This window comes from Condylura cristata, unplaced genomic scaffold (genome assembly GCF_000260355.1).
Source record: "Condylura cristata isolate star-nosed mole 26May11 unplaced genomic scaffold, ConCri1.0 scaffold00002, whole genome shotgun sequence".
NCBI classification, from domain to species: Eukaryota; Metazoa; Chordata; class Mammalia; order Eulipotyphla; family Talpidae; genus Condylura; species Condylura cristata.
In genome coordinates this window covers 19,217,125-19,237,819 of record NW_004567103.1, presented here as the reverse complement: position 1 = coordinate 19,237,819, position 20,695 = coordinate 19,217,125, and the positions used below count along the sequence as shown (strand labels likewise).

At 37.2% G+C, this 20,695-nt stretch overlaps 1 protein-coding gene across 1 annotated transcript in view; it reads left to right on the top strand.

Annotated features, from left to right (window-relative positions):
- Positions 1 to 20,695, top strand: part of UNC80 (unc-80 homolog (C. elegans)) — a 181,056-nt gene that overhangs the window by 60,288 nt on the left and 100,073 nt on the right. The window contains exons 23-25 of the mRNA XM_004674811.2: positions 11,200 to 11,412; positions 15,287 to 15,422; positions 18,509 to 18,642. Of these exons, the coding sequence (XP_004674868.1) occupies positions 11,200 to 11,412; positions 15,287 to 15,422; positions 18,509 to 18,642 (483 nt within the window). The remainder of the gene's footprint in view (positions 1 to 11,199; positions 11,413 to 15,286; positions 15,423 to 18,508; positions 18,643 to 20,695) is intronic.

The window sequence follows — 20,695 nt, the reverse complement described above, 5'->3', positions numbered from 1 at the left end:
TTGTTTCTTGGGACTACTAGCTAAAGGAGAAACAAAGGCAGTGAGCTGAGAGGGGGAAAGAAGGGCAACATAGTTTATAAATATGCTCTGGAAATTAAAACATATAGCCCCAATATTCAAAGGATCTACGGACTCTGAAATCAGACTGGGTTAAAATAGATCTGATATTTACTCCCTAAGCTACTAAAAAATGAAAGCCCCTTCCTAGGTTTAGTGTGGAGTTCAAATGAGATACTAGGTGGGAAGTCCTCAACTGAGAGCCTGAAATACAGTATCTACTCATTCATAATAGATAGCACATTCTTATGATTACAGTTACGAGAAGCATTGTCAGCACTTAGTCATGCATTCGTCCTTCAAACTTTCTGAGTTTTGGTTTACTTATTGAAGGAAAAATATGAAGCAAATATCAGTTGAAATTAGTTGCACAGCAGTATCATGACCATGGCATAGAATCGTACACCTGTAAGGAATTAAAGAGTATAAAATGGATCTTTTTTAGAAAGTGGTTTTTGATGGATGAATGAGGCCCAGATGTGCATTTTGAATTCAGTTCGTCAATTTCCTGTTTTTACCTTTTGGCTTAATAAAGTTTTATATGCTGTATAAATATAGGCTACTAAATTTCAAGAAATAAAATTCTTTTATTGTAACTTTTAAAGTAGAAAAGCAAAAATAGAAATTTATTACAATAAAACTTAATATAGTCTGTAAGTGATCATTATTCTAGGGTTTACAGCATTTTAAGTGACCGCTGGCCCCTCATTTTTTTACCTTGGAAAATCATCCAAACATTATAAAGTAAATCACGAACATTTTCTGTGACCTTGGCAGCCTTTGCTGTAAGGATATTTAGTGACCAGCAAAGATTGTGGCCTCACATAGATCTGAGATGTAAACTCCATGATAACAACCCAGAAGGATGACTTTTCCTTATGGAAGATTTTCAGTTTCTCATTTTAGATATTTGCAAATAGTTTTCACAATTTTTTTACTCCAAAATGTCCAGTGTATATTGATGTGTGCTACAGTAACTATAAAGTATATAGAGTCATGGCAATTCAGGAGAACCGAGGCTGGTAGCAATTATGTAAGCTGAAAATGATGAGATGCCTGTTTAAAGCAAGAAAGGTTGACAAGGCAAAGTGTCAATTCATGTATTCTAGTTGGGAGACTAATAACTAACCTATCGCTCTTTTGTTCTTCTTTACCACATCATGATTTAAATAAATGGTCATTAAAATATCCATAAATTCCTATTTTATCACTACCAGGTTTACAGTAATTAAAATAGATTGAGTGTAAAATATCAGACAGCATTGCATGGTGTTATCAATGATGGAAACAGTAGAGTTTGATTAGGGAACAGAAGGATGTTGTGGAAATCATGACTGTGAGCAAAATCATGGGGAGAGAATAAGTCCTTGGCTCACCCTGAGTACAGTGGTCCCCCTCATCTCTGGTTTCAATTACCCAGGGTCAGTTTTGATACAAAAATATTATATATAATAAGATGTTTTGAGAGAGACAACAGTCACACAAATGATCATACAGTGTATCTGTATATTGTCCTACTATATTATTTGTCATTGTTGTTAACCTCTTACTGTGCCCAAATTATAAATTAAGCTTTATCACATTTGGTATAGGAAACTATATTATAATTTGGTACTGTCCTAGTTTCAGGCACCTAATCTGTTGGACAAGTTACCATTTAAAAAAATTTTGAACCAGATATATCATAGGGAAGGGGATATAAATATATATATATATTAAATAATTTTGAATAATATATATAATATATATTAAATAATTTTAAACCAGATATATCATAGGGAAGGGGATATATATATATAAAATAATTAATTCAGCCAAGGTAGTGATAGAGGGCTCCCTATATGCCGCTCATGGTCTTAGTTGTTAATGATGACACCAAAAAGCTTAATTAGAGGGCTGGCTTCACCTGCTTTGTAACTACTCTTATGAGGAACAGAGCTATGAAGTCAGCAGAGAGAGTCAAACCAGCGTGCCTACAAACATTAGGTTGGGCTCAATCCCACGGATTTTGGGGAAGTTTCTTTTACTTCCCCATGAGGCTATGGCCTGATAGTTATCAGACCACTAAATTCTTCCTTTAACTCCCATGGAACCTATAGTGACGACCCTTGACCTTCTCAATATTATAAAATCTAATGGAAAGAAATAAAATAAATGGAGGTTGATGTTTATCATCAGTGTCTTTTGAGCCTCAAAGGCATTTACTGATGGTCATAAATGTCCAGCAGTGAAGTAGCCACATTCCAAAGGTGAGAGCAGCCTAGGTCTGAAGGAGCGCATTTATCTCCATCATCAGACAAAGAAAGAGAAGCAAGGTGCACTTGGCTGGTTGAATAAAAGAGATGGGCACTGGTGGTGGTGGTGGTGATGGTGAGGTGGTGGTGATGGTAGAGGTGGAGGTAATGGTGGAGGTGATGGTGGTGGTGGAGGTGAAGTCAGCAGTGGTAGTTGTGGTGGTGACAGATGACAACAGCAATGCTTTCATACACATGACAGTTTATAAAGTATCATCACATTCATTATTTTGTTGCTATAAGAAGAAAGGATCAACCCAGCCAATGGACCCCTAGTAAGGTCACTTAGATTCAGTTTCTCAGGTATGGGAAAATGAAGGAGCTAAAGTTGTTCATGAACCCTGACATGTGGGCCAAGAGGAAGGGAAGTGAGCTGTGTGCCCTTTGTGCATGAAGCAAAGCAGCATTCAGGATTAATGTGCAGCAACTGCATTTGCTCATACTCTGTCTGGATCAGGAGCTCCTGCTTTCACAAATGTCTTCTGTTACTTGTATCTTTATGTTTTCTTTCCTCTGCATTTGGTTTTACTTAATATTGAATCCCACCTGCTTCCCATAATTCCAAATGCTGAGCTTTTAAAATATGTTGTCCAATGCATTTGTGGTTTTAGTTATATACACACATATATGTAAAAAGTAGATAGTATAGAAATATGAAAATAGAAATATGCAGATACAGAGGTAGACATAGGTGCTATAATGCATAGATAGATAACAGGCAGACTTGTAAGATGAGATGCAGATAAGTTATTGTATAAGTTAAGTATAGATATGGATACAAATTGACATATAACTATAGCTATAGGCAGAGCTGTACATGTTTCCATTGCAGTAGATATGATTGGGGAAGGGAAAATGCATGTGCTTAGTTCATTACCATAGTCCAATGCAGCCCTTCTCCCATCTCTCTATATTGCTTGGTTTCTTGGATGTTGGATTTATTAGTATTTTTTAAGTGCAACTTAAATGCAATTTTAGTATTATAGTTACATGGTTTTATTTTAGAACAGTCTTCATTCTTTGTTATCTTAATCATATTTAAATGTGATTCTTCTCAAGTTTGCAATTTCCTTCAGAATTGAAAAGCTTTGTTAAATGAAAGAAATATTAGAAATTTCAAAGTTCTAAGACCTGATAATCTGAAGATTTGGGCTGATTTTAAACAGTTTTCTTACTTGTAGTGCTTCGAATGCTAAGGGATAGTTGTGCAGTTTTAAGTCCAGCACAGTGCTTCCTTACAACCTTTCTTGTTAGTATGAATTGAATGATGCATCTGTAAGAAGTTTTTAAAAAGGCAGGTGTTAGAAAAAAACTAATTTCATCTCTACATAACCTATAAGCTCAAAAGCGGGAAACAAAATTGAACACTTCAGACAGTGCTTCAACTTTTCAGTTGAAATATTCTGTCCTGTTTTATCCAGTTGCATATGTTACATATTCAGACATAGTGATTTCTAAATTGTTGGTAATATATTAGCTTGAATAACACTAATGATAATGTCAGTTTGTTTTAGGAACAATTCTATAAATATAAAACAGACAATGGGATTTTAGAATTCTTCCTAGCCAGTGGATAGAAAATGCTTCATTTTCGGCAAATTACTTAGCCACATAAATAGATAATTCAAGATTGAATATATAAATTGTATGCAAGCTAAGAGGAATCCAGGATGCTGTCACTCTTTATGCCAGGAAAAACGACAGAAGCTTGAACTCTCCTGAGGAAAATGAGACATCTGGTCACACACCAGTGTAGTCACACTTAGATTTGCAGTGCACCAAATCTAATTCACACTGAGACTTAATATCACAAGACTATCTGATGATCAGTGCAAAACAGTTTCATTTAGGCAACAGGATTTATGGAACTGTTAAAGCAAAATAATGTTTCCTTTTGAGCCAAAAGAAAAGTTGAAATTATTCAGTATATCTTCAAATTATCCCCTAATTCTAACAGTCCGATATTGTTGATGTTTTTGAAGATTCTAATAATGAGGAGAATAAAAAATGTTTATCACAAAACGCAGAATTTAAAGAAACTATTTAAATATCACATAGACACCGCCCACCTTAATAAATAGAATACATCCACTTCAAGTCCGCAGGTTCCCTGTGTCACGCCTCTCTCTGCAGAGGACTCTGTTTCCTGAACTTGGGGCCATCTTTCCTGTGTGTTCTTTTTTGCATCACAGGGGTTTTCCTAGGGAATACAAGGTTTCAATTTGCTGTGTTTTGCCTACTTTTGAAATTTACTTAAATGAATATAATTATATCCTTTTCTTCTTCAACATTAAGTTTGAGTTCCTTCTTGTTAGTCCATGTAGCATGAATAAGTTACATTTCATTGAGGAGAAGTATTTGTTTGCTTGGAAATTCCACAACAATATATCTATTGTGTTCAAAGGATATTTTTACTTTTTCAAAATTTTGGGTATTTTGAATAATGTATCCATGAATGTACTTCATATGGGTCTTGGTTTGCAATAGTTTAGTAAATAGACCTAGGAATGGAATTGGGTAATAATTTGACCACATTACATCAAAGCATTTTTAAACTAGTTATAATGACCACACATAGTCACTAACATGTGATAGAAACTCCTACTGCATTGTGTATTTGCCAATACTCATATTGTTAAATATTTTTGTCTGCTTTAGATACTTTAATTGATTTTTAGAAAATAATTTTTAAATTTACCCAAGAGATTAGGGTATTATTGGTTCACAATTTCACCTATTCCAGAAAACTCTCCACTAGTGGCTCCTCAAATAGTACATTTGATGCATCGTCTCTTACCTTTCCTTCAAAGAAATTGAAAAGATATGTGCTATTTCTCAGTTTTTGATAGTATCTCATATTTTTAAAATTTCCTTTTTCTATTTCTATTGTATGTCCGGGAATTTTCTGAGGCACTTTTTCTATTCAGTGTTCCTCTCTCCAACTGTCTAATCACATGGCTTTTAATGAGGTGTAATTTTGCCTACCAGAGGACATTAGCAATGTCTGCATGAATTGTCGGTTGTCACAACCTCAGGATTACTGCTGAACCTCAGGATTAATGCTCACTAATGATGCTGGCAAGCATTTTATAACTCACAGTCCGTCCTTCTCATAAAGAATTACCTGGACCAAAGCACCAGTAGTGCTGAAATTGGAAGAAGCTAATCTGATATGTGCTTTCTTCCATCCATTGAATTTTAAATTTCAAATGCTACATTTTTTTATTTATAAAAGTTCTACTGTTTTAAAATTGCCTTGCCAATTTTAAACTTGATAGTCAAATTCCCTAGTGATACTTGCAACACCCATATATCCACATTAATCTTTAAATGCATGTTACCCTGTGATTGCAATAACTGTAATTGTTTTCAATATAATTCTGTACTTTGTTGTATTTGCTGATGTTTGCCTATAGTAGATACAAATTTTCTTATGTGTTTTTTTTTTAAAGATTTATTTATTTATAGAGAACTGGGGTGTAGGCCAGAGATGCAGAGGGTGAGAGGATTCACCAGGGACAGAGTGGGGAGCAGAACAGGCAGATCAATGAAGTACACTGCTGAGGGGAGCAGCAGGAGGGTCAGGAGAGGTCTGCCTCGCCATGTGGATCTCCTCCGGGGCAGGCGGGATCGAACTCATGCTGAAGTGGCTTACGCTTCTTTGTGCTGTGCTTTAACCCACAGCGCCACCAGGGAGGGCCACAAATTTTCTTACGTGTTTTTAATGTGAGCATACTTCTTGGAACTTTACCTGAGGGAATTCTTTAAGACCTGTGCTAAGAGTAGTGTTATTCAGTGGCTCAGCTGGACTAGCACTCCCTATGAGCCTGATTAAAAATGTATATTTTCAGGTCCTGCAATGGATCAACTGAATCCAAATCTCAGATTCAGGCAAAGAGTCTGCTTTGTATTCCCAAGTGATTCATAATTGCTCATGTTTAAATGTTCAAGGTACTAGACTAAAATATTCTTTCAAAAGGAATTTCCATTTCTTAGACAGCTGAAAATTATCACCAGCCTAAGACCATTTCTAGAATTATTGTGGGTAGGGGGCAATGAATGTGGAAGTGCTACCAATTTTACTCCAATATATATGAAAATGTGAGGTTTTGACTAGGATTTCTCAAAGACACATCCTTTTCTTGTTTTACCTTATGCCAAACCTACTCAGGCAAAACTACATCATGGAATTGTAGCTTTTTCTTAATCACCCTTTGAAGAAGCCCCACCAGGCATCTTGGCTTTATGTAGCAATGTATCATCTGCCCTCCATCTGCTTGAGCCCAAACACATAACTTGGGGTCTATTCAAAACCCATGCTCTAGTCTCTGCCTAGTCAGTAGGATCCTCAGGGCAAATATACTCCCACGTTGCTTCCTCCTCAGAATCATGCTTCCTTGTCGTTTCTACTCAGTGCTCTGACCTTATGTTAGAAATAAAACCCAAATCAAAATGAAGTACTATAGGGCTATTTTTCCAGAATGTTTATGTGTCTAAGCCAAAGGGTATTCTTTTTTACACATTATCTGTTGGAATGTCAGAACAGCTATCTTCGTTCGGTTTTTCAAATTCCCAAGATTTTATGATGTGAGTAGTGTTAAAATGACTAGCTGTTCAGGCCGTGTACTAAACAATAATGCCTGATTCTAGCCTGGCAACTGAATCATTTCCTTTGCTCACAACTGCTGTAGAAATGGGCAGAGAGACAGAGGTAGCTTGTCAGTTACTTAATGATTGCAGCCAGAAAATTCAATACAGGCTAAGTAATAAAAACTGACTCAAAAGCACATGTTCTCTAGCAAACTAGATTCCCATGCACAGTAAGACCCACAGTAACTATTCCCATTAGTTTTAAATAAGTAGGTATCCTGTACCAGCAAGAGCTTTATATTTTTTCCTAAGGCAATAGAAAAATTATATAATTCCCCAGCAGTCAACATAAAATATTCAGTTTAAAAACAGTTAGTTCCTGTCCAGTGTGGTTATATGAGTTTTCAGAATCAGTTAGGATTTTTTTTAATAGCAAGTTGAGATATAGTCCTTCAGGGAAAGGAATGCATTGCAATTATAACCTTCAATTAACCATTTCTTATTGGTAACAATATTTTCTAGGTCCCCTGGCAAAGTAAAGCACAGCTGTCTGAATTTGTATTCTAATTCTCTCCTTTACTTTCATAAAGGAAACATTCGATGTGTGTAACAATCATACAAAACGCAGGAGAAACATGGCAAGGAAAGTCAAAGGAATGTGACTTGATGATTTAAGTTTTCTCCTTGTAGAATGTTAGAGAAATTCATGCTGCATAATTGCATTTTCGTGACATTTTGTAATGTTTAACTAGACAACTCTGTAGCCACTGCGGAAACATCTTATTAACATCAAACCATAGGAAATTGTTAATATTCGACAATTTTTGACCTTCAAACTTAGAAATGCCATATAGTTCAACCTAATATATATATATATATATATATATATATATATATAATTATTATTATTTTTTCCCAGTTAAAATTGATTCTTGTCTAGGAACTGTGCAGTTTTGATGTAATTAGCTAGAAAGTATTCTTTGGCATTATGGAACATGAAAAGGTGATATGACAGTTGTGTTAATAAGGAAGAAAAAATTTAAATCTGCCTATTTTTCTTTCAGGACCACCAACAAAACAATCCTTGGCATGCCAGAGGTGTCAGATTTTGTTAGATGCTCACTTTTAACTATGCTTGATCCTCTGTGGTTCTTTTCAGCTATGCAGCATTCTTCCGATTCATTTTTCTCCATTTGTGCTGTTGTTCTCTGTGATGTGAATCCATCCCTATCCATTCTGTCATGCCTCCATTTTTTGCTGCTGCTTCAGATTGCACTGAGCCATACGAGGTAAGCTCCATCTAAAGAGAGAAAGTTGACTTTCCTTTATCTCCAAGAAGAATCCCTTGTCCAAGGTATTTCATAATCTTGCTCCTACAACCAACACTTTCTAATCTACACTTTGAAAGGAACTTATATCAGGAATATAATTTCCCACAACATACCCACACTAAAATTCTGTGAGTGCCCTCACACATGTGAAATGAGTAGTTGTTTCTAAGTATCATCTAACTGTACAGTACAGGATTGTACTTCAACAGCTCCTTCAATTGTCTGTGTAGAAATAGACAGGAGAAATTGATGTTATTCACTGCCATCTTGACTATGAACCCCAAAGGCTGCCTTCATCCACAAGGTTCAGGAAGATTATAATAAAAGGGCAATATTTGAATTACGCTGTTATCACATCTTAATGCAGACAGTGACATTTCCAAATGTTACTGGATTTGGCAATTTACATGAATCAAATCCTCCCAATAATAACCAGAAATGTCCTCCTCAATGTTGTGCTCTATAGTTTATGAGAATTATGTTGATATTGATCTCAATTCCATTTTCAAACTTAGATTAGACTTTCCTTGGGTCAATAACTGACACTACCTGAGCTTTATCACAAGCTGATTTGAGAGCAGAGAATTGAAGTTGCTTTTTATTCAAAATACCTTGAACCTCAGGGCAAATACTCCCACTAGGCAACCAAAAGCTTCTAAGCAACCAAAGCTATTTTTCTAAAGAAGGTAAACCCATTTGCATGGGAAAGCTCACATTGCACAATTTGACTTGTTACTCAGTGATTTCTAACCCACGGGGTGCGGGCTAATAGGGGTAATAAAAAGATCTTCTACCCCATACTTTTGGGTTAAGTTTCACTCATGTTCAACCTAACGGAGCCAAGGTCCATAGAAATACTATCTCAGCAGAATTGTTTTTGCCCTCTTGTCATGAGCACTGAGTTGCTTTCTACTAGGAATGTGTCAAAATGTGACAGGCTGTGAATAAATTTGCATTACTTACCTTGCCTTCCAGACGGGCATTTGTTTTTAGAGGCAGATGTTCTAGTCTTTTCCAGACACCATCTACCATTACCTGAGATGTTTAATAAAATACATGTGTAATACTAAGACTGTAGCTATCTAGGCTGAATGTTCTAGCACAATATATTGTTAGGTTTGGTGCAGAAAGTTATTTGACCCTTCACAATCCCAAATCTTGCTATGCCTCTGACCTGCTGCCCAATTTGGGCAACAATCAAGACTAGATTCTCGATTCTCTTCAGTGCCTGTATTATGTTAATGACAGATTCACACCATTAGCATTCATCTTGCAATCTGCCTCTTCTCATAGGTTAACTTTTATGTCATGCAGTGTAATACGCTTCGTAAAATTAAGTACCTGCATAAATATATGTATTACTAGAATTCTTGAGGACTTCATTTTAATTGTAAACAGTGATAAAATGCTTAATGAGACAACTTACTTGAGTCATCCAGCATGTTTGAAATACTATGATATTCCAAACAGTGAAGGAACCAAGTCTACAGGGATGGAGAAGTGGCAAAGACAAGCTTCTTAGAGGAAGCCACTTAGCCGAATCTTCAATGTGGCAATTTGCCAGACAGAAAATTTTCAGCAAGTCAAGGAAACAACATGTGCAAAAGTCTAACACACAAATATTTGGAGACTGCAACCAATTTATAGAATTAGGTTATAAGGGGAGATGAGGCAGGCGATAAAGCGAGGTATCTCTATTTGTGTTTCCACTAAGGGTGATGAATTTTGTAATCAATTTTTAAATGGGAAAATGGTGGTGTCATTTGTTGTAGTTTTGAAAATAACATTGCATAGGATTAATATTTTATTTTTAAATAGTGACTTCCTATATGTAGTCTAAAGATTGTTACTAGGATTTATATGAGTGTATTTTAAGGCAATGTAGATACCAAAGAGGAACTAGCACAGACATGGGAACAGTGAGACCTGGACTAACCCCTGTGTCTACCCCATCTGCTTCATGGGAAGTTACACCTCACTTTAAAAAACAGTGAAATGAAGATATCTATAGATAACAGTGTTGTTATTATAATTCATAAAATTTATGTTAAAAATACTATTGCTGGAAATGAACAAAATTGTTTCAATCTGAAAACTTGTGTTTACTAAGTAGCTATAGTTTCTAGGTAACTTTGAATTGATTATAAATATTGTGGTATGTTTTTTTAATTGGCCAATCAAAACATTAATTATTGATGTGTATATTTCTCTGACCTGGTAACCTTCTGTGTATGACTTCATAGTTCTTCTCTTTTATCCCTGTTTTTCATTCTTCAGTTAAGTAACTTCCACTATGTCAAACATTTCCAATTGAAGCTATGGCTATATAACCAGAATTTGATCTGCTATTTTGATTAAAATAGGCTGGGGGAGAGGGAGGAGAGACTACTTTAACAAAATCTAGCATGTACTGAATTTTCTTCCTAGACAAAATGCATTGGAGCAGTTAATTCCTTTGGGGCATAAAAAGCCAATCATAAAAAAACAGATTGAAAAAAAAATCATTCTGTTAGTATCCTTGATTAAAATAAGAAATTAAATAATTGTTTGCTTCATAGTAAAATGTTAAGTTTAAAATAGCTTCATTTTTTGGAAACTTCTTATCAAAGCTATTTACTCTCATGTAAATCCCAGCTGACTCATAAATTTGTAAAGATAAATCATGATGTTACTGGAGATTCTTCAGAAGGAAATAACCTAAACACAGAAAGCTCCTTAAAATGTGTAACTCTGCAATATCCATTTCTGCTGAAGCAGTTCCATTTTCCAGATTCCCCATGCTGTGTCCGCCTCATTGACACTACGTGGGAAATGTGGCTAACCCCATCGAGACAGTCTGCCATAACTAAGAGGGATAGTAGCTCCCTTTAAGGCTGATCCATTGCTCACGAAGCCCGCATTGTTCTCTTCTTGACAACCCCACTCAGGAAGCGCCTGTGGTGGCGCGAGCAGCCCTGTTCCTGGAATGTGCCCGTTTTGTCCACCGCTGCAATCGTGGCAACTGGCCGGAGTGGATGAAAGGGCATCACGTGAACATCACCAAGAAAGGTCTGTCCAGGGGACGGTCACCCATTGTGGGCAACAAGCGGAACCAGAAGCTGCAGTGGAACGCAGCCAAGCTCTTCTACCAGTGGGGAGACGTGAGCCTCGATTTTCTTCCGTAAAAATTATGGTGCTTAAGTGAAGTGAAGAGTGTGTTGTTTGTGTGTGTTTGTTTGAATAGCCATTTATTGAGGAGCTGTTATGTCCCGGGTGCCACACAAAACATTTTAGAGGAAAATGAACAATTCATTTTAAACCTCCTAATAAATCTCTGCAGGTTGACATTGTCTCTAGGGTTAAGAAAACTGAAGTTTGTATGGGTCAAGCAACTTGCCGAAGTTGCCATTCCGAGTGAGTACAAGGGACCAAGTTTCTCTCTCCAGAGTTGGATTCCAAAACTTTGCTTTTAATAACTATATTTATTTATTATATGTAACTGGATGTGTTCATCAAAATCAACTCTGAGAACCATTGCTATGAAACACAGCCTTGTTTTGACTTTCTAATTTATATTTTCTGTGATCTTTATTTTTTTTTAATTTCTGAATAGCTGCCTGAAACCTTTGGAAAAGAATATGTATGACTTTGATTATATTCTTTTGTAGGTCCTGCATCTTTTGTAGTATATTTATATTCTTTTTCCATGTATATATATTTACATAGCCTTAATTTATTTTCTTTTGTATCTACCTTTTATAATATATATCTTCTTTATAGTTCCTCCAATTTGTGGAGGTTTAAGGGAAAAATGGGTTGGCATCGAACTGGTTAAGTATTCCAAACTACAGGAATGTGTCAATTGCCTTTTGTTACTCACTGCATTTGAGGTGGTTCCACTGTTGCAGCAAGCCACCGCTGATCCCAATGACATCCACCAAAAAGTCAAAAACATTGATTAAATGCTAAGTGTTAGAGCCGTATAAGAAGGATTTTGAGATGTTACAAAAATCTTCAGAACTCCTGTCTACTGACTGCTACATTCCTGCCTTGCTCCCATACAAGTTTTCTCTGGGCTTCCCGAGCTGGAGCTCTGTTTCCTTGCTTGGCCCTCAGGTGCCTCCTCCCTATCAATATAGCCTTCCCAGGCTCTCTTATCGCTCCTTCCCACAGAATTTCTCCCCGTTACATTGGTTACTAGTTTTCCACTGAGCCCCCTCTGCTGGTGGCCCTGATCCTCTCTTCATTAGGCTTTTCAGATCACAGGCTCCCTTTGCGAACTGCACTTGGAAGGCAATCCGACCTTCTCCCCCGCCCCCGCCCTCCCCCACCCCGCATAAACTCACCACCATCAGCAACACCTGCTGAAATTTCTATTCATATTTTTGATACTACCTGTATCTGAGATGACAGCCTGTGAGCATTTTTCCAAATCTTCGCTGCTGATTCTGTCTCTTCCCTGCCGCTGTTGCCCCTTTAGATCAGATCTGTATTCTAGTTTGTGGATGACTAAAGCATTTTCCTATTTGGTCTCCTCCCCACAACCTCCACGTATCTGACCCATCCTACACTTTGCCATTAAATCCATCTTCTAATGCATAGCCCATTAAAGCAGAACTTGTTACCAGCCTCCAGACTTGCCCCCTCCAACTCATCCCCAAACTACTCTCAGTGATTAAGCTAAAATGCCAATCAGATTGTATTTCTTAACCACTTTCTAATGCATCAGTGATTCTCATTTTCCCTGGGGATAAAACCCAAATTGCTTAGCCTGGTCTCACCTTCAATCCACAACCCTTATTCAAGCCTCACCAAGATTATGGAAGATGCGGTCAAATGAGCTAATGTCTCTAAGGAACATTTTCCCCATCCTTTGTACTTAAGAAGTATTAAATAATGAGTTATCACATCAGTTTTTTAAAGCAGTTGCATGATTTGCCTGCGCCTTCTTAGGCATCTAGCCCAGTGCATGTGGAATGAGGGATCAGGCTACACCCCACTCAGAAGCTACCTGTAATCCTTTAGAGTGCAAAATGAAGTTGAGCTTCAAGACCCCTAAGACCTACCCCCTACCTTTCCAGCCCTCCTGTTCGTCTGTCTCTGAACACATCCATTCATTCCCCTGACTGTGAGTCTTTTGAATCTCTCTACCCTACCCCATTCCCAAAATGTATAGTAAGGAGACTTTCTGTGATTCTGTGCACTAAATATCAGCTCCCAGCTTCTGAGCTAATAACATGCTTTCCATCTTTTTCTTCATTTATGTATTGATTTTGGTATGGTTGGTTTGGTTTGGCATGTTACCCACTTCCCCTGTCTCCCAAAATAGATAGCTCACTGAGGAAAGAGCAAAGGGGTAGTCAGACACTCTATTTTAATCCCAGTCTTCAGTTTGCTGGGTGACTTTGGCAAATCTTCCAACCTCTCTCATTTCCCTAACTGCCCAACAATGAGTCTTCTATAGGAAGAGTTATGATGTACCCTAGTTTTTTAAACAAAGGTACTTGAACAATTTAATTTTATGCTTTGTTTAATATGTAAGAAATTACCTCACTTAATAAATATTTGATGAGTGAAGAAAAGAATAGACATAAGGCATCTTTCTAGCCTTGGAGAAGACATAGAAGTCTAAATTGTTGTTTAGACATCTAGTATTTTCCTCGACAAATCCATTTTTTGAGCAGCACTTAAAGTTTTATGAACTGTATATTTCTAAATAAATTGCTTTCTCTCCACATCCAGGAAGGATTAATGTAGATTTCCACCCCACCCCTCCTTGAGTCTCACTATTAAGCTTGTTGGCCCAGACCTGTATTTACAGACTTTCTCCTTTAGAGATAATCTACAATAAGTAGCATCAGGGTTTTGTTGAAGTGGCATTTTTGTTTTCAAATTCTGTTTGCTGAAAACTTCTCACTAAAATACAATGATCCTGCAATATCTTTTTATACTGTTTTCTCATTGATTTAGTTTTTATTTTCTGGTTTTTAATCCCAAAGTTTAAGGAGATCTCTTTGTTTCCAGATCTCCAAGATATTTAAGTGACTTGTATTTTTATTTAACAGGTCCTGGGCATATCTTTCTATATGTATTCCCAGCAATTTGTCTAATGTCTTGCATGGCCAGAAGTTAACATTTTCCCCTACAAATTTAGAAAGCTCTATATAGGAAGAAAGAAGTCTAGCGAGAGTGTTATTCTTCCTAATGTGCATCTAACCACACCATGCACCCCCAAGTTCGGTGCTCATTTTAGCTTTATCCCTGATTTCTTTTCCTAAGCACATATGCTTTCTTTCAAGGAAATAAAAAAAGGTGGTTTGTTTTGTCTATTCTTCTGTAAAAATCCTTTTGGTAAATCAGCCTATAATGCATGATTCTGAATAGTTAGCAAGTATGGTTCTATGAATACCTTATAAACACTTAGTATCCATGTACAGAGTTATTAAAAGTTATATTTCTAATGTTGATGTTGTGTATGCTAATGAAAGAATAGTAGCATTTCCTATTAATTCATAGAGTAATGTGGAGGGGGAAACAATCTATTAAAAACTAATAAGTGCGTCATGGTAGATACAAATTTATAGTGCAAGAATTTTGCCAACCCACAAACCCATTCGCCTGACTGTAATGCTCTCATTGAATAGCATAATCAGAAGCACTCTGAGGAGCTGTGACTCTTTTTATTTACTTCAACGCAATTGTCTATAGAGAAAAAAAAAAGCATACTTCCTTAGGTGAGACCTATAAAATTACCTTAGAATAAATGGAAATATTTTCAGAAAAAAAAAGTAGTTGGATAACAATATAAAAGGAATCATTCTATTATTTAGAGGTTTTAAATAACCTAGGAGACAGCATCAATACCTTCCAATTCTGGGTTCCAACATAGGGAAAATTAACAGTTACAGCACTATGGTGTATGAAAGTAGCGTACCGAGAGAATTCCCATGAATGGTCTGCTACATCTGCTGTGATGTGAGAGCATATTGTACAGTCTGACATACTTTGTGCTGTTTCTTTTTCTCCACATGGTAGGCAATTGGAGTCCGATTGAATGAGTTGTGTCATGGAGAAAGTGAGAGCCCAGCCAACCTTCTGGGTCTGATTTATGATGAAGAGACCAAGAGGAGACTGAGAAAGGAGGATGAGGAGGAAGACTTTTTAGATGACAGTAAGGAGACTCCCTTTACTACAAGAACCCCTGCTTGTAAGAACCTCTGCTTTAGGAGCACTTAATATTTCTCTTTCTTCTTTCATATTCTTACCACCTTCCCATGTCTCCCCACGGCACCTTTTCTCCTATTCCCTGTGCATGGAGCCAAGCATGTGCAGAAAACCACATAAAGAAGGGCCAGACCAGAGAGATAGGTCTGTATAGAAGGGGCATAGGGTGGCAGGCAACATAGAACATCCACTACTTGATCGTTTCTGTTTCTTACTGTTGACCATGCAAAGTGGAGTATTAGGCCTGTGGAAAAAAACAGCTGTGGAAAATTAGAGGTCCCAAAAGAGGTTTGGATTGTTTTTATTTTGCTATTGCTCTTGGAGATTAAAAAAAATAAGTTAGACCAAATAGAATTGAACATAAAATGTTCCTTCAATCACTAAAACATTGAAATACTTAATCAGAGTAATTATAGTAAATGACGTGAATTAAAAATATTAAGAGATTATGATTGTTAGCGCTGTGAGTAGTTGTGATACTGTACTTACTAAAATTATAATTGAGCTCTTTCATGGAAGAATAGACGCAGAGTCCTGTGCATATCCTCCCAATACCATTCTGTATGTATGCTTGTTCTGTCCCATACAGACCTGTGTGTTTGTTTATCACTGCCTTTTATGGAGTGTAAAATTCTAGTGTGATTATGGACTTGGTGTCCTCTGGTGAAGAAAGTGAGGCCTCTTTCTCTTGCCTTCCCTTCATGAAAGTCCCTCATTAAAACTTAATGATTGTCCTTAATTAGGTGATTCCAGCCCTCTTTGTCCATTGTAGTAGTGAAATGCCAACATAAGTATGGACAAAATCAAAGAAAAATTATTGCCTTCCTTTCTACTTTCATAGCAAAGTTTTTTCTCAGTTTTTTTCATCATTTTGCCCTTTCTCAGACCTTATCAAATCTCTTTAACTGAGCTGTTGACAAGACATAAAATTTTGACATTATTCTTTTATACTAGTGAAAGCTGGCCCTAAAGATTCCTTCATGTTCACAGAGATAAAAACTATCCTAGATGGGCCCTCCCTGGTGGCGCAGCGGGTTAAAGCACAGCACTGAGAATCTAAAGCCGCTTCCTCATGAGTTCGATTCCCACCTGCCCCGGAGGTGACCACATGGCGTGGCAGACCTCTCCTGGCCCGCCCGCTGCTCCCCTCAGCAGTGTATTTCGTTGATCTGCCTGTTCTGCACTCCACTCTGACTCTGGTGAATTCTCTCACCCTCCACATCTTTGGCCTGTATCCCAGTTCTGTATGCACAAATAAAATAAAATCTTTAAAAAAAAAAAAAAAAACTATCCTAGATGGTTCATGGAGTTAAGACTTATTGATAGGAGAGCTTGAGGGTGCAATGTCAGAACCTAGTAAAGACCTACCAGAAGATAACCCCCAAATTACCCTGGATAAGCTAGGGATCCTTCAGAACAGAGATGAACTAAAGCAACTTTATGTTCTTCATAGTCCAAAATGAACTCTAATTTCCATGGGGCAATGTAAGTATCACTTATCAATATTTTATGGTTAATATATTAGTTTTACTTTATGAGGTTATGTGGAACTAAATCTCATTCACTGTAACAGAATACTTATGAAAATCCAGGACTTAGACCCAAAATTTGCTGTTCCAACACTGATAGGAACCTGAATGACAACTTCACAAGTGAAATGATAGATTCATAAGTTTATACTGAGTATCTGCAATTCAATTACTTTTTTTTAAAGATTTATTTTTGTTTAGTTATACCAAGGCAATTTCTGGAGCCCTGAAGCTTCCTTTAAATATAAGGTTAAACTGTCTGGATTAGTTCCACTTGCAAGTCAATACATAGATCATCTTGCATTTATAAGACAATGTAATGGTGTGATGCAACATTATTTCAATTAAAAATTCACTGAATAAAAAGGATATTGTGTCACAAGTATCAGTTTGGAAAATCTAGAGGAATTTGTTTCTCCCATGTAAGAGAAAATGTCCTTAGCCATGTATCAGCACCGGGGAAAAAAATAAAGGTTTTCATGAGGGTGTGATAACAAGACATCTTCAGAAAAACAAAATTTTTACTTACTGTCAAGATTAGCCTTTCAATTAGGAAAGACTAATACATAAGAAATATTTTAGAGATTTTTAAAAGAAAGTTTATGGACTCTTTAGAAATGTTACCATGATTGTTTATTGATTTGATTTACTCAAAATAGGTGACTATCTTTCTTTTATGAGAGACAACTTTATATTACTTGGCTCAAGTTTTCTGAATACTATATTTCTACATGATTTGAAACTCAATTCTGAAACTATGAAGTCTTTATGATCTCAGCTTGGGAAGTAACTATCTTTAGAGAAAAATTCATTACTTGTTCTATGATAGATGAATATTTTATGCATTCAAAGACTTGTATTCTTCAGTGCAAAGGAAAATATTTCCATACTTCTCGTGTAGCTATACCTTAGTATGGCATACTATTTTTTGTAAATTGTATGATACAGGTGATCAAATATGTCCAAGTATGTCTCAGCTGCAGAATCACATGTTCAGTAGAAATGAAACATTTTCACTGGCCTCAGAACATCAGGATAGATGTTCATAAAATGAACAGGATTTTTGTTTTAAATCTAATTCAATGCCGTGTACATAGACTAAATCTTATTGAATAGTGATGTGAAATCTTGCAAGACTTCTCTTAGATTTCTGTTGCCATTAAAAGGCTTTCTAGTTTAGTGAAGCTGCATTCTTTTTCTTTGGATACTGCAAGAAGAATAATTCAGTTCTCACTGACTGACATTTTAATACTGTGGCACTCAGATAAAACTGCAAAAGGAAGGAAGAGAGACATGTGTGGTACTGCAAAGATTACACTAAAAGGAACAGGTCAGTTAAACACTCCTAGATCCCATTTTCATGCAATTTCATCCTAGACATGTATAGGTAATATTCTCATGTACAATTTGATTTTACACATGTGTAGCAATGTCCATCACACTGTGCCTTTTTGTTACATTTTTTATTGGTTTGTTTACTTATGAAAAACCTCTCATTCTGTAGGTACAGTGAACCCTTCCAAATGTGGCTGCCCCTTTGCTTTGAAGATGGCAGCATGCCAACTTCTCCTGGAGATTACCACCTTCCTGAGAGAGACCTTCTCTTGCCTGCCCAGACCACGCACCGAACCTCTGGTGGTAAGTAAAGCCCGGGTATTAACAATCAGATTGCCAGAAGGGGTCAATGTCTGGTTGGGTTCTGAGTTCACAATTTCTTCAAAGCCCAATGACCAAATGCATCATACAATTAAAAAAAAAATCAACCAAAGAATTTCCTTTATAAAAAGAATATCATGGGGCCCTCCCTGCTGGTGCAGCAGGTTAAAGCACAGCACTGAGAAGCTAAAGCCACTTCCGCATGAGTTCGATTCCCACCTGCCCGGAAGGAGACCACATGGTGTGGCAGACCTCTCCTGACCCGCCTGCTGTTCCCCTCAGCAGTGTACTTCATCGATCTGCCTGTTCTGCTCCCCACTCTGTCTCTGGTGAAGTCTCTCGCTGCCCCTGCACCTCTGGTCTCTACCCCAGTTCTGTATGCATAAATAAATAAATCTTTAAAAAAAAAAGAATATCACTTTTCTCTATTATAAAATCCCAAATCTGACCTTCAAATCACTAACAATAGCACCACTGGGTAAAATGGCAGATCACTGTGAGCTGTAGGAATGACCAAGAGCTCTGGGGTTCTTGTCACTACAGACTATGAGGCTTTTATGGACAGCTTCCCCAGAGATCTCTAATACATTTTTTTTCTAACTGCTGGTATATTCATACTGAAAAGTGCTTCTTAAGAGTTTTCTTATTTATATTATGGGCAAAAGATTTAGGTGTTTGGCATGGTCAGGTACCCAAATATATTTTATTCCTAATTCCTTATGGCTGTGGGCAGGCAGAAAAAGACCATGCATGCATGTACACGCATGCACTTTCATGTCCAGTCGGGGTTGGATTTCACAGGGTTACAGACCACATGTCAGGAGACCACACAGAGCAGACGGGGAAGCAATGGCACTCAGAACCGGTTTCTTTGGTACTTCTTTCCTTGGTGGATACAAGTTTCCAGTAGTTATCCCACCCCCTTTTTTCAAGATTTTATTTATTTATACATACAGAAATGGGGTACAGGTCAGAGGCATAGGGTCGGTGAGAGGATTCACCAGAAACAGAGTGGGGAGCAGAACAGGCAAACTGTGGAAGTACACAGCTGAGGGGAGCAGCAGGTGAGAAAGGAGAGGTCTGTGGTGCCAGTGGATCGCCTCCGGGGTGGGAATCGAACTCGCATTGAAGCAGCCTCGGCTTGGCTTAGCTTCATAGTGCAGTGCTCCAACCTGCTAGGCCATCAGGGAGGGCCAAGTAGTTATTTCTTCATAGGCATTGTCCAGTTGGAGCTGAGGAACCACACAAATTGTTTTTTCCTGAAGGATTATGTACATTACAAGAAAATTGCTACACTACCAGTGTCTGTTTAAACTCTTTTTGCAACTCATCATCTCCCTTGCTCTTTAAACCAATCTGAGCCCAGACAAGACCACACCCCAGTCCTGAAACTAATCTGAGCCCAGGCAAGACCACACACCCCAGTCCTGGGAGGGCACAAGATGAAGCACCCCAGGGTCCCTAAGCTCTGCCTTTTCCTCTGGCTTTCCAGTGTCTGTATTCCAGTGCCCCAGAGCTTAAAGTGGGTATCTTCAAGTTGGAAACATTTATGGATAAAATACATGTTTTCAAGAGAAACAGACCCACACTTGTATGTGAAAGGTCACTGTTTGGATATTGGAAAGGGACGTTCGTCTGATTTTCCTTACTTTAATATATTAAGAAGGACGTTTCATTTTCTGGACTATTACCTTCAGTATTTTGTTAAGACTATTCTGTGAAATCGAATCAAGGCCACCACTCAACATGTATTTGAAGTTAAGTGTGATAAAATGTCTCCTCTCTAGACCTCTGTCAGTGGCGTTCTATCAGAATTTGCATTATACTTTATAATGCAAGTCTTCATAAAAGCACAGAAGTGCATGTACTTTTAAGTTTTCAGATTTTTGTAGGCCATTTTGATACATTGGAATTTAAAAAATAAGAATCATAAAGCTTTACTAAGCTATTTTTGTTCTTCCTTAAAATGTTGTAGGGCTTTTAATTTATATTCTTGTAACAAATTTTCATTTTTAATCAGTTACGCTTATTTACA